This window comes from Scleropages formosus, chromosome 14 (assembly GCF_900964775.1).
Source record: "Scleropages formosus chromosome 14, fSclFor1.1, whole genome shotgun sequence".
NCBI classification, from domain to species: Eukaryota; Metazoa; Chordata; class Actinopteri; order Osteoglossiformes; family Osteoglossidae; genus Scleropages; species Scleropages formosus.
The window spans coordinates 9,333,228-9,348,788 of record NC_041819.1 but is presented as its reverse complement, the minus strand read 5'-3'; the positions used below and the strand labels follow the sequence as shown (position 1 = coordinate 9,348,788).

General features: G+C 40.1%; 1 protein-coding gene across 1 annotated transcript; it reads left to right on the top strand.

The window, feature by feature from the left end:
* The first annotated feature begins 3,273 nt into the window (after positions 1-3,273).
* LOC108920472 (dermatopontin) lies at positions 3,274-7,296 on the top strand. Its single transcript, XM_018729232.2, has 4 exons — positions 3,274-3,548; positions 5,912-6,037; positions 6,213-6,320; positions 7,230-7,296. The coding sequence occupies exons 1-4, from the start codon at positions 3,274-3,276 to the stop codon at positions 7,294-7,296; spliced, it is 576 nt and encodes a 191-aa protein (XP_018584748.2).
* The last annotated feature ends 8,265 nt before the right edge of the window (positions 7,297-15,561 follow it).

The window sequence follows — 15,561 nt, the reverse complement described above, 5'->3', positions numbered from 1 at the left end:
GCATAAATAATTAGCATAGCTGATAAGCACTGCTGTTAGCCCAATATTGCTAATACAGAGGTTTCCATAGCAACATTGCCTGCTGGCTTGAGAAGTAGTGGCTTTCTAAATTCTTATGCTGTGCTCAGGCCAAGATTTGGCCTGGTATTTAAGACTATGACAGCAGTTTTAAGTCTTTAATTATACATGCAAGTGTAAGCACATTACGTGATGACAAGTTTACAATGTTACTTGCAGTTCCATAGCCAAGCTCACTGCAATTTACATATTTGTTTTTTCTAAAAGACTCAAACATGCTCCAATAAGTGAGCAATTATTTGGAGCCTATGGGCACTTCCATATTTTTGGAATGCACGAGTCAACCATCAAACTATGTTCTCAGGCACACTTGCATCCTAGGTTCTGTGCATCGTTGCTTTGACTGCTTAAAAACATTGTTTTTTTTTTTTTTTGTCAGACAACCAATTGGCACAAACTCCTAAAACAATTAACTCTTGGAGACCAGAAAGATCATATCAAAACAAATATTGTGTGCAATTGTATATATATGGTGTGGTGTTTTACACCAAGAACGAATCCTCGAGAGTTTTGTAAAAGAAAGGTTCCTGCTGGCCTGTAGGGTTTAAGCTGACAAAGGAAAATTGTTATTGGTTAGTTCCTAAAAGAAGCGGGAACCGTTATTGGGGGCACTATATATAACGGGGGCTTTTTCGCGCGAACGCAGACGAGGTTCCGCGGTGTGAAGTGAGTTTGTGACGCGAGCTACTGTTCTTAATAAACTCTTTGTTTGCACACTTCAAGTGCTCCAGTGCTTTGTTTCAGGGAAACCTCCAAAGAACTGTGTACCTTCCTTTTCGGACACCACATATGGCTTGATCACAGAACAAATTATTATTTGGCTCAAAGTACTCGACTCAAAGTGCATGAACAAGAGCTGAGGTCTATTTAATCTTACTTACTACACACCTGAGGACAAATAACAGGTGCACTCATGAAAAATTGAGGGACACAAGATAGGGAACATTGTCCTTCTTCTTCACCTGCAGCAACATACCTCAGAAACTGATACCTATCTGTGTTTGCTGCTTCTTTCTATACTTAAAAATGGTGATTCAGTTGCAGCCAGATTAAAACTGAAAAACTAGAATACCAAAGCTAGTACTTGTTATGGAATATAAAATAACAAATATTAAACTGGTATGACACATGTGTACTATACATTTCATATAGCATTCATCAAACATAAATGAAAATAATCAAGCAGAATGTGTTGTCAGTACAATGCCTTACATTTCAGTAACGAAAGAGTGATGATGCTGAATAAAGCCTTAGATTAACCTGCAAGTTTATATAATAAAAATATCCTCTCTTGATGTAGTACAGATGTGACAGAATGCTATTTCAAAGACATTGATTATTTGTATGTTATAATGTCCCACTTACACAGGGGACAGCTGGTAGTGTAGTGTTTATAGCCACCTTCAGCTGTTCTACCTTTGAGCAAGGTACTTATCCTAAAATTTTCCAGCTATATAAATGGGTAAATAACTGTAAGTAGCTTAACATTGTGAGTTGCTTTGGAAAAAGAGGTCAGCTAAATTCAGGATAAACTTCGGAGCTACGGATATTTCTATTTTTTTCAAATGTAGAAATAGTGTATGTGTTTGTTGGTTCCATGTTTAAATACAGTTAGTCATTGAGTTAACAGCCTGAAAAAATTAGATAATATGTCTGAACACAGATCAAGGTCTAGATATAATTTGGTGTTATTGTGCACAACAATGGGAACATGTCTCCATATAACCAGAAGATGGAATTGCATTTACATTTACATTTATTCACTTAGCAGACACTTTTCTCCAAAGTGACTTACAATGGATACTATGTAGCGTTACCAGCCCACACACCTTGTTCACCAAGGTGATTTACACTGCTAGATACACTACTTACAATGGGTCACTCATCCATACATCAGTGGAACACACTCGCTCTGTGTCACTCACACACTACTTCAATTAATGTTGAATGAAAAGTAACGGTTTGACTAATCCTACGTAAATCCATGTTTTGCCATCTAGTCCATGCCAGTCATAGTTCCTAAATTACACACTAGTACTATTATGCACTGAAATTATTTATTTCTATTAGCAATAAGGGTTAAAGGAAAATCCAAACACTGATACTCATCTAAGTCAAAGTATAAATAGATTTATAAGGCAGGGCCCAAAGACAGCATGATAACAGCACTTAAAAGGCTTTCAGGATCTAGCACTTGTGTGGACATATATGTAACTGGATAAAAGTGGCCAAAGTGTAATTCACACTCTCACTATTAAAATTTCAGTGCAGTCACTCAATCAAATGCCTGAAAACCTCTTCTATTTTCTCTCTGCGGTGTGTATCTTTTACAACCACTTTTGACTAGGCAATTTGAAAGCACAAAAATGAGTTTATACTTTCAAAGCAGTCAAACAGCTGTTAGATCCACACTGGGTAGATAGGATATGCCATTGATCTTGAGCGCACTCCAAACTTTCCATGGGTAATTTAAGCCCATAGTGATGAATGGATCTAGAACGCAGTCTGAAAACTGAATTTTATTGATTTATTTGATAATGGCACATTAGTAAGCAAGCTTTATTGAAGAAATTATAAAATTATTTATATTGCATGATCATGACCCTGAGCTGGACTGATTGATGGATGTATCCATACTATATACAGTACATCACAGAAATATGAATAGATCCTCCTGAACTCTGTTAAGCATCATTAACAAATACTTTTGTATCCCACATTCTACCTACTAGCAATCTGTTAATTAGCTAATACTAGAAAAAAAGCTTACAATGACTACAAATATATTTATATTTGCCTCACTTTACTGAAAAATTCCTTCTTAAGTGACTTATGGCATGCAGTTATTGTCATTCAGAATTGCCTTTTATACAAAATCAAAGATGAAATCCTTAGGATTTTTAAGGTATTCCATCTGGTTTATGAACTCACATTCAACAAAGTGTTGTTGAGAGAGATTCCACCTTAAATTTTTTTTATGGCTCATTACAGCTTTTACAAACATAACTGTGATGTGACAGAAAATTACATGTTATGTCTGGGTCATGATATAAAGCATCTGGAAACCAAATGTCTTTACAGGAGCAAACAATAGTTCCAGCTCAGAGAGCAGCAGCAACAGCACTGAGGGCTGAGTTGCCTGCTGTCTAGACAAATTGCTCTCTGTAGAATAGCCAGGTGCCTCAAACATACAGAATGAAGTCAGGTTTTCTACTGATGGTTTTGCCCATGTTCATTGGGGTATCGAGTCAACCCAACTACATCTATGATGAGCCCTGGGTCAACATGTTCCAGCAGGGATTCAACTTCCAGTGCCCCCATGGTGAGCTGCTAGTGGCGGTCCGGAGCTACTTCAGTGCCGCAGAGGGGTCTGACCGGCTGTGGGCCTTCGAGTGTCAACCAGCACCTTACGATATGGGTGAGCCCACGGAGTGCTGGTGGGATGATATCAACCGTGCTGGCTTGGAATGGTAGGAAACCTCGACCTTGCAGAGGCATCATTCATGTGCCTTCCGCACTACAGAACACGACTAGTGTGCAGTCAAGACAGTTAAGTCTAACCTGAGAGGGTTCCTGTAATTACTGCATGTTTAAATCAATCGTCATTCACACATAAAATTAATTTCTCTAGGTTCACTGTGCAGAAGATTTGCTTTGAATAGTGCTGAGGTATTAAAGTGGTGTGTTACAAAACAAAATACTAACTGTGCAGTGGTACCACACACCATTATCTTCTGAATGAATGCTTTTGACGAAATGCAACAGAAGCAGACAAAATATGAAGAATGATGAAACCTGGTGATGCCAGTGGATATTCCTAACGTGCAGCAATCTTTCATATATTGATTGTAGACTGCAGTCACTGCAGTAAGGTGAATCAATTGTAGCAGCCTGAGAATTTTGTGTCTAATGCACCCATACCCATGTTTGTCCTCAAGATAAATCATGTCATAGACCAGAATAAAATAAAACGCAAAAGTGATGTTTAAATGTCACAAAATATTCCAATGCTTGTTTTAGTCTCATAAATTGCTTCAGCTGTAATAATTTAAAATACAAAAAAAATCTCTCCAGTGCAAGTGACATTGTAAAGGTTTTGTGTGGTTTACTTGTAATAGTGAAAGAGGAGGCTTTTCCTAAAGAGGGCACAAGCATGCTGAACGAAGATGTGTATAGATCTTGGATGGATCAGGGAAAAGGCATAGCGTTGTGGTGGGGTCCAGTAAGGGACGTGGAAGTGCAAACCAGCAGGAGCGATGATCGCTGGAAGAGGTCACATGCGAAGTCGTAAGAGGTTACTGGCAAAGAATTTTGAAGATGTCATTCTCCCAAGATATTGTGCACAAAATGTGCACAGCCAGATTTCACTCAAGCTGTACATTGCCAAAATACACTTAATTTCTGTGTTAAGTAAAGAAAATTTGATTATTTTTTTATACTAGTCAACAATGTTAAATATGAGTGCACCTTTGTGATGGACATTATGTCTATCATCTAGAATTATGCTCTAAACATTTACCAAAGTAAATTAGACATTACACTTTCAGTAAAGAATGCAAAGTAACATGAAATAGTGTGGTAATAAAGCCCGCTGTAATTCTAGGCTTATGTTAAAAATCTCTGCCTACTTCATATTTAAAGAGGAGGAAATGTGACACTTGCTGTTTTTATACTGTATGTGCTCTAAAAAGATTGAAGTAGCCATGTCATCACCCATTCAAAATGGTCAAGCCCTATAAATTATTCAGATGAGTGCAGGCCTGAGGCTTGCAGTCATCATTGTAATGCATATGGCCAGAGGTCTGGCCTCAGCACTGCCCCTGGTGTAAATTACAGTGCTAGTGGATGGAATAATCCTTGCCTGCTTCATGCAGATTACTAGCTATGAGTGATCAGAGCCCTGCTTTGGAATGAATTTGCATCTGAAATCATGTTTTTCAGTGTCACACTATTTATTAATTTCTATGTATCCAGATACTTTGTTAGACATTCCCATGCAAAGCACTTATTTTAACATCAGTAATAACGATGAGAAAGAACACATGAACACATACTGTGTTTGTATTTTGATACGCTTTCTTAGACATAATGGTAACTCCTGTAATCACCACTCTCTAATTTAGCAGTAACTGAGAGACCTTTAGCTCACTCTGGTTTTGAGATGGATAGGGGTTACGATGAGAAATAAGCACCACAAAGTAAAGTTTTTGAAGCCTTTACTGTAGTCCATTTGTAAAGGCTGAAATACACACCCTGGGCTGTCTTATCAATATTTACAAATAGCTTTTCACTTATTAATTTAGCTGACACTCTTCTCCAAAGCAACTTACATTGTTAAGATACAATTATTGACCCATTTATATCGCTGGGTAATGTTACTGAAGCGATTTAGAGTAAGTACTCCATTCAAGGGGACTACAGCTGGGATCCCAACCATCAACCTCTAGGGCCAAAGGCAGAAGTACTAACTACTATGCTACCAGCTGCCCCTGAGTAAGAAACATTATTCAGGAAGCTGACCTTGATTTTGACATACCATGTTCACAATGGGCACTGAAAAATTGTGAGCAAGTGAGGCTGAAAGATTAGTAGGAGGAACATAATATGTTGATGTTTGGACCAGAGAGGATTCCGAATAAAAGTTGACTTAAAATGAAAACTCCATATTGATCAACACTTTTGTTGCCCGTTTTGAAGAGTGCTGCTGTGATCCAAAGGGCACACACTTGACTAACTCTTGCCTTCCAGCTGAGACAAAGCAGGTCCTCAATCAGGTTACATCACCATGCCTCACATTGTTCCTTGTTGGGAAATGGTCTTTCTGTAATTGCAGGTCTTCAACGTGCTCCAGAAACGGGTTAGTGGCTGGAGTTCAGAGTCAGTACTTCAGTGCGGTCCTGGACCGTGAGTGGCAGTTCTACTGCTGCCGTTATGGTCGTCGCTGTCCCTATTCTTGCTGGTACGTCACATCATGCAGAGTCCAAACTGCACCACACCAGGTTGACCATTGTGGTCTGGTGATGTTAGCCTTTTACTTCATATCCAAGACTATCTTTGTCTCGTTCACTTGCTCATTGAATTTTTCTGCTGCATCTGCAAACAGTGTATGTCACAGCTGTTCTTCTCTGCTACAGGAAAACCACCGAAGTTCCCGAGTACTACAGAGAGGAGGGGGACATGACTGTCCCAGGCTATGGCTATTTCATCAGGGGGGCACAAACAACTTTCAGTGGTGTTCTCAGGTCAGCGCACAATGTATATTACCATTATTTTACCACTCTTCTTGCCTGGTTGGAGAGCTGCAGTGTCTCACAGCGTAAGCCTTTGTCCATTTATACAGCCATATGTTTACTGATCCAGTTCAAGTTAGTTTGTCAAAGGTATCGTACTGCTGCACTTGCTCAGATGAGAATCTTCACGAGAAATGTGGAAGAAGCTTCAGCACTGTGCATATCAATTCTATTGTTTTACATAATATACCTACAGGTATTCATTTAGCTGATGCTTTTCTCCAGAATGACTTACAACATTAAGGAACTCAGTTATTTACCCATTTATACAATAATGTGTGACCTTCAGATGTGAAGGCAGCAGCTCTAACCACTATGCTACCTGCTGCCCAGTTTTGCAGCTCACTGAAATGGTGTAAAACTGAGTTTTTTCAGCTCTTGCTTAGATTTTCTTAAAGTTTATTAGTTATTAAGTTTTTTAATCGCTTCCCTCTAGTAGGTGTGTTCACTTGGAATGCAAGTTATATCACAGCTTTAGGAACAGCTGGTAGTGTACTGGTTAGCGCTACTGCCTTTAGACCCCACGGTTGCCAGTTTGAGCCTCCCCTCTGGCTATAGTACTCTTGAGCAAGGTACTTACTCTCAATCGCTCTGGTAAAATTACCTGACTGTATAAAGGGGTAAATAATAGTAATCTCAACACTGTAAGTTGTTTTTGAGAAAAGCATCAGATAAATGAATATAATTTGTTTTGAAATATATCCAGGAAGCATATGCAATACTGGTCACTTCCTACTTTCCAAGCAGCTTAGCAGCGTCAGTGACATATTCTAACTCCGTGTGCAAAACCCAGTGCAGTCTGGGCTTCCTCAGTTTGCACCATGTACCATGAGCGTTCTGTTTTCTTCTGCTTCCTTTCAGAGACCGGCAGTGGAAATACATTGTGTGCAGGATGACAGAGTTTGACTGTGAATTTGAGAACTTCTAGAGGCCACTGGACGGTTTTAACACCACTCATAGCAAAGGGAACTGCCATACCATCTGGGAAAGTAATATGTATGTGCACACACATATAAATAAAAATTACTATTTTGATACATATATATTCCATTTGAAAATATCCTAACAGTATAGTTTCTCATGTGAGTGGATTTTTTTTTACAATATATATTTTGTATGTGTATTTTTATAACGTAATTTTCACCTAGCACACTTACTGTATGTCTTGGAAGAATGCATTTCATGTTTTAATGTCTTTAAGAGAATTTGGTAATGGGTAAATAGGGGTTTGAAGATGTAATGAAGCAAGTGAATAGGGGTTTCCATAAGTTATCTCGCTGATATTTCATGTTCTGAGGTAGTTTCTTGCAGAACAGCATATGCTCATAATAATAACATTATTGTAGTGAGTTTAGTTATATTGGTGTGAATATAATATTAATATAGCTATTAAGTGACATCAGATTTTACATTCAGTAATATTCATCGCATACATTGCTTTGTATTACTGTATTCATTAAATATTTGTTTTTGTTTTTAGTTTATTTAGATTTTTAATGTTTACTGTTTTTACAACATGGCTATATAAAGTTTTCTATTAACTACAATACTTTGCTTTTAATTAAAATGGTTTTAGATTTAACTGAATGTACTGCAAGGACTGAATATTTACATTTATCAGGTACTTTTCTCTAAAGTGACTTACAATGTTAGGAAACCTAAAATTATGTAACTATTATTTGGAGCTGGAAATTTTACTGGAGCAATTTAGGTTAAGTACCTTCCTAACGGGTACTATAGCTGGAGTTGGGAAACGAACCTGTGGACCTTTGGGTCCATAGAGCAGCTCTAACCGCAACACTACCAGCTGTCCTGTAAAAAATATAAATATAATATATATATATATATATATGAAATGAAGGGGGGCGGTGGCACCAGGTTTGGCCAGGTCGTGCTCTCTGGTGGGTCTGGGGTTTGAGTCCCACTTGGGGTGCTTTGTGATGGACTGGCATCCCGTCCTGGGTGTGTCCCCTCCCCCTCCAGCCCTATGCCTATGCCCTATGTTGCTGAGTTAGGCTCCAGCTCGCCGCGACCCCGCTCAGGACAAGCAGCATCAGACAATGTGTGTGTGTGTGTGTGTGTGTGTGTGTGTGTGTGTGTGTGTGTGTGTATATAAAATGTTTATATTTCGTTATTTTCATATGGATGGCATTTACCGTACAAGCCCCATAAAGTCGCTAAGAAATTTTTTTACCCTCATGACACAGAGGGCTAATACAGAGTTCATTCAGAAGTCATGTACATACTGTATATCACTGTATTCTTCTTCATGCAGACACAAACAAAGCTGCATTCAAACTGGACTTTCCCAGTAAATGCCTGAAGTCACTAATTACCAGTAATTACACTGTCACCGCTCCTCCAATTTGCTCCAGTGTGTGTAGACTGTGTGAGACCAAATCACAGGTTGCAGACTGCCTCGGTTTACAAATGGGCCACACTGACTGAGCCACAGAGACATTCTCTTTAAATGAAACGGCAGCAAGACACTGGCACAACCCTGCGCCAAAACGACTGTTTATTTGTCTGCGACACGGTGTGTATTGTAATCGTGCTCTCCAGTGTGTGCTTCCTCAAAATGACAGGGTAGATAAGGTTTGTGTGCTGCATTCCTCCATTTACATGCAGTCCTTCCTAAGCTTTATACATGCAAATAATGTAAAAATGTACATGCTGAAGCATATTTTTCATATGAGAAGTGTGATGGAAAGGAAGATGGACATATGGACATACATAGACCACACATATACACACACAGTGCTGCTTGAAAGTATGTAAACCCCAGGTGTCCCAAAGTTAACCACAAAGCAGTTTTATTCATTTGCCAGTGTAGGTGTGTAATTACCAATTCCATATGTTGGTTTAGCGGAGTAGTAGAAAAATAGAAGTAGTGCAGGCGCTAAAATGAGTGAACCCCAAGCTGCATTGGTTAAACCAAGTAGGTAAGTCGAATCGAGTGTGTAAATCATAATCATTTATTCATTTTGTAAGTTTAAGATTATTTTAATATTTTATACAAGAATAATGTTCACTTTAATGTTCACTTCCTTTCAAGCAGCATGCTTCAAATATTAATTATAGATACATTTTTATACCAGTATATTACAAAGCACATTTTCAAATACTGGATTCCCCTTATTCAGGCCTGCTTAGGTTTTAGATACATGTACTGTATGTGTGTACATTTGCATTTAAGGGAAATTTATTGAAACAGCTCATTAATATGGCATGCACCATACCTTTGAAAACACAGTAGTACAGTCTGGATGGAGTGAAACAGATGTTAACGTTTTGTGACCGCCGGGCTGTTTCACAGAGAAAGCAGCACAAACATCCTGCAAGGGGACCTCCCGCACACTTGAAAGGTCATTTTCCCAAAGCCTTTGCCCATAAGTGTCTGCCAAATGAATAAATATAAATGCAAATATACTGTACTCAGAGGAGCCATTCTATCCGTCCCTCATCTCACAACAGCTGAAATATTCAATGGTTTTATCTGTGAGATATGATGACTGCAATGCAAGTAAGTTAGACTAAAATGCCATGAAATGAAGGGGATGTGGTGGTGCAGTGGGTTGGACTGGGTCCTGCTCTCTGGTGGGTCTGGGGTTCAAGTCCCACTTGGGGTGCCTTGCGATGGACTGGCGTCCTGTCCTGGGTGTGTCCCCTCCCCCTCCGGCCTTATGCCCTGTGTTGCCGGGTAGGCTCCGGTTCCCCGCGACCCCGTATGGGACAAGCGGTTCAGAAAATGTGTGTGTGTGTGTGTGTGTGTGTGTGTGCCATGAAATGCACAGGTGCCCCTGAAAGGCTCTCCAGCGTGAGACGGTGTCCCTTTACTGCTTATTGTGAACTAATTTCCCTGGGCCAGTTTATTCACAGTTTGGCGAACATAGCAAAGGTGTTGCTGTGTTGCAGGCAATTACAGATCACAAATGAAGAAAACCTGCACATACTCTCTGGTATTGACATTTGTGAAGAAGAGTCATTGAAATAAAAGAGAAGAATGTTGCCAGGTAAAATCAATTGCATGAATCAGGTGATAAATAAAAAAGTTCTTCTCTCATAATGTATTATGTCAAAAACAACTGCTACAATATGACATATTTAAAGTTACAGTTTATTCAGAAATACAAACTTTGGAAAAGAACACAGGTCGAGAGATTCCAAATTTACAGCATCAAATAGCAGCAAGGCTCTAGCATTGATAGAGCCATATTTTATATATTAAAATTTTGTTTCGGGTGCGGGTCACGAACAAGTTATATACGGTAGTTACGCTACTGTTGTAACAGCTGATGTATGAATATTGATCTTAAGCATCGTTCGCCACTTCTTTTCTGTGCCATACTGTGAGGCACTGTGGTCCCGTGCTGCTCAGTGCAGACGTGACGGTCGGCCAGCTAGTCTGTGCTCGCCACGGGAGGGTTGGCCCCCTGCTGCTCTGACTCCTCCAGGACTGTTTTGAAGACATTCCCCATGATGGTTTGGATCATCTCTGCAGCACCAGAGCCAACACCACTCGACAGTTTGTTTACAGTGACAGTTGCGTTGAGGCACAAAGCCAAACACAAGAAGTAACACCGGAGCAGACATCTATCCAGAGCCAAGGGGACCGCCATGACAAGGGGTGTCCAAGAGGGTCATTCAATTCTTTTCAGACAGTTTCAAGTAATTTCCCCCACAAACAAAAACCATTTAAGCAGAAGATATGATCATTTTCTGATTCACATGGCTGTAATTATGGTTTGTTTCCAAGCCGCAGAACTGGACAGGTTTCTGAATTGCCCATTCTTTTGGCACTGGCTGCAAGCTCCTATGTATAATTATAGGAAATAACAATATTTTAAAATTAAGTTCATTGTTAGTGGAAAGGATAGAGAAAATCATATTTTGGTGTGGCGCAAAGAGTTTTCTGTGGTTTAAGTCTTTGACTAGGAGTAGTGGTTCATTTGAAATTCCGCATCTTTATTTATTTAAGACACACACACGATGTCTACAACCGTTCATCCCAAGCGGGGTTGCGGTGAACTGGAGCCTAACCCCGCAACGCAGGGCACAAGGCCACGGGGGGGGGGAGGCGGGGGCACACCCCAGACAGGACACCAGTCTGCTGGAGGGTACCCCAACCCCAGACCCACCATTCAGCAGGACCCCACCAAACCCACTGCGCCACCACACCCCTCTATTTAATAATCTAAATTAAATCTGTCAAAGGTTTGGTGGATTGAATGTATCCTTCTATCCATTATTTCTAACAGAAGTTACACATTTCTACCTCTCTATTTCATATTTCTTTCTAATTGTAGGACCCTGAAAAAAATAATCACATTGTAAAATTCCAGTATTACCAAGGAATGACAACAAATCACAGCAAGGATTCTGTCCAACTCACCATCACTACCACATGTACTCAAAACACTGTACAAACAGATTCAGCTTTCAAAATAAATTTTAATGACTACTGATCTTTTCTCTGAAATACTAAAATATGCTTTCAGAAGAGCATAAATTTAGAAGTGAGTGTAAATCTATGGGGTTTTAATACTGAACTTGGACATTAGTTAAGACTTACTAGTGCTTTTTCGCTGTGAGTCCGTAACAATATAACAAGGGTCACTTTATAACAGTACAAGAGTAGGACTGTCAAGCTATTTAAAAAACTAAGAAACTAAGCTCATCAATGAAACATGCAATGTTCTAAGGAGTGATGCGTGATTTGTCCCATTTCCAGGTCTCTTGCTTGAGTACTGAGGATCGTGGTAAAATGGAACATCTCAGGGGGTCAGAAATGGCATCTCGGGCACATGTGGCATATATACTTAAAATCTTGAAAGATTAATACACAGCAAGGCAGCAAGAGAGAGGGAAAGCTAAAGTGCATGTGAGTGTTTTAGGGAGGTTTAAAATTTAGTTTGAACCAAGGAATAATGGTGTGTGAGGCTAGAGCACGACTGCAACACACGAAGGAAAGTAATGCAATTGAAGGAGTTGGTGAAGCTGAATTGCTCTGTCTTTTGAAAACAGTAAGCGTGAAATGTGGTTCAAGACGCAGCTGGGAAAGCTCCATGCAGCAACCCTCTGAGGGGGTGACCTTCAGTGGGAAGAGGCTTGTGGAAACCTGTTTGTTTGAAGAACCATTCTGATCTGGCTTCTTGACCTGCACCTGGGGTTTGGAACAGCTACACAGCTTGAAGTCTGGCAGAAGGTGTGATGTAGAAACCACTGTGTGTGTTTGCGTGTGTGAGTGTGTGTATGTATAAGCGTGAGGGAACATGAAAAAAGAAGAAAACTTGAGCCTCACCACTGAAATGGTACTGAATCCCTAGCGTGATATTAAAATTCGGACGAAAACCATTATGGTCCTACAACAAACAACACGCGTACGTGCAACTTTGTTCAGCAATTACATTACATACAGTCCTTCATCGGGTTTAATATTCGTCAAGTTATTCAATGAACAACAGCAGGTTCTTTCTTTTCATCACCAGCCTTCAACTAAAATGTCAGTTCCAATAATCTATCTTGCTGACTCAAGAGGGAGGAATAAGCAAGATCCAAGAGGTTCAAAGCTCACAGTAAAAGAGACCATGAATCTGGGGAAAAGTCGGATCTCCTCGGGGCTTTGAGGACACTTACAACAGGCACCCTGACAAATTGGCCTTTGTGTACAATAAGCCTGACAGTGGTGTCATGGTTTTGTTGAGGAAACACAGCTCTGCACAAAGTCTGGGGGCAAGATCCACTTGAGGAGAGATCTCATGGTATGGTCGTTCCTGTTTACTACCGCCAACACAACTCTCTTAGGTTCCGTCCATTCATAAATATAGGGCACAAATGGAGGACTTTGACTGAGCAAACCTGTTTTTTACGCTTTCGGGCATGGTATGGATTGTTGTTCAGGGTAAAAAGACAACTGTATCACAGCAACATACCACAGTCCCCATGAAAGAAAGACTAATGGGAAAGATCTAGGTGTAGATACGTTCCTGTTACACTGGAGTCTCTGCAGCATTATAAAGGCGTACACATAGTACCCTGTCACTGTAACCTTGCAGACATTGCACTACTGTCATCTACTGTAAAACAATGCATGGTGCTCCTCTCCACTGTCAGCTCTATTGCTATATTTGAACAGAAGTTCTCATTATGAGCTGACCCTGCAGGAGCTGGGAAAGGAAGAGCAATCCGAATCCCAACCACCCTCTATTTAGCTTCAGCGGCTTCACCTCCTCTGAGGTGGGTATTTAAGGGAAATGTAGCCAGATTCCAGGCAGCACAGATGTTGTCCTGTTCCCACAAACGTTGAAGGTGACATTACAGTACAGAGACGGGAATGACTCACCTACGATGGGTGGTTCCTGTGTAGTGCAGCACCACTAGGAAAAAAAAAAAAAAAAAAACCCGTATTCCAAGTAGAACCAGTCACCTCTTGGGTACAAAGGAGCAAAATCTGTTTAGCACACAGGTCTTTGCCTCTTAAAATACATTTTCTCTTTTAGTTGTTGTAATGTGTCACCTTCACTTTAATATGTCACTGTCTTCTTTCCACTGTTGTCAATTTCACACAGGAAACCTTCATCGATTTTTAAATTTTGGCAGAGGTGAGACAAACAAAATAGCACTGCCACCACACAGGAGCTGGCCTGTTCTGGTGTAGTTTGGAGGTTCTGATCATGTCTGGGTGGGTTTCCTCCCACAGTCCGAAGACATGTTGTTCAGGTAGATTGGTCACTCTAGATCGCCCTTGCTGTGTGAATGGGTGTATATGTGTGTGTGTGTGTGTGTGTGTGTGTGTGTGTGTGTGTGTGTGTGTGTGTGTGTGGGTGTGGGTGTGTTTTTGGATACTCTGCGAAGGAGTGGCATCCTGCCCAAGGTGTACCACATCAAGCCTTGCACCCACTGATTCCAGGACAAGCTCTGCACCACCACGACCCAGACCAGGACAAGTCAGTATGGAAAGTGAGCGAGAAGGAGAACCAAATTCTGATTGACATCTGTCAGATTCAGACTCCTGTATCTGTGACCCTGGTGGATACTGAAAGCCTGTAATCTGATCAGTAGAAGATATTAATGATTAATGAGGTATGTTTGCAGCGATACAAAATTTACAGTGAAAACGAACCCTTGTTTCTCTATGTCATTGTCCTCATCTCAAGGACTCGTGAAACGTACCCTGCATGGGGGTGGAATCCTGCTTGCTTTGTGTGGTGTCTGACATCACTAAGGCACGTACAGTATTTTCAATAGAAATTTCCATTCTGGTCAGGCATTTCTCATGCATGTGGGTTGATAGCTCATCATGAGAATTTCATGGTACAATTTACATTTGCTTATAACTCTGAACTCTTGTGAAAGAAGCTTTGGTTATATGAGGGGGGCCAACAAAATATTTCCAAAAGGTTTTTTGTTGCTTTGTAGAAAACAAGTGCATTTATATTAATGGAAAGATTCCAAAATTAAGTAAATAAATGTTTGAATTAGTGCTGTCAGCATATTTACTCACTCCTATTTAAACTGGTGACAGCAACCCTTAGTCTACCTTGGAACCACTCGGGATCCCATTGGAATTTCTCTTGAAACCATTCTTGTTCCACTGCTTCTGCTCTTGATACCATGGATATAAAGAGGTGATTTACACATACAGTGAGTACAATGAGCTGTTTTTTTTTTGCAGTCATAAACGAGGACAGTATAAAGCCCTTCCTGCATTTTCCAATGGGCACAAAGTTCTCTCTGTTTTAATTACATTTACATTTACATTTATTCTGTTAGCAGACGCTTTTCTCCAAAACGGCATACATCTCATAGAAAATACAATCTGTGCATTACCTCTGGAGAAAGAGACATAGCTGCAGATGTGTGATTCTTAAGTACAGTTAGTTTGTTTCCTTCAACATATGGACCGACGTTCGCCACACGAGTAGTTGCATAAAACTTTACCAGAATATCGCCGATTCTTAACCACCATTTTTTTCACCTTGTTTTTGAGATATGTATAAACATTTACATTACATTGCAGGGGTGGATCTGTAAAGGACTGATCTGAGCACGATCATGAACATTCATACCTTGCATGAACTGTATTTGATTAATATGACAGTATGAGAATAATTAAACTTAATTAATTATTGCCATGCTTAAAGGTCATCTTGTCACCTCCGTATTCTGCTGAAAACCCTTTGGTCTGTCCAGC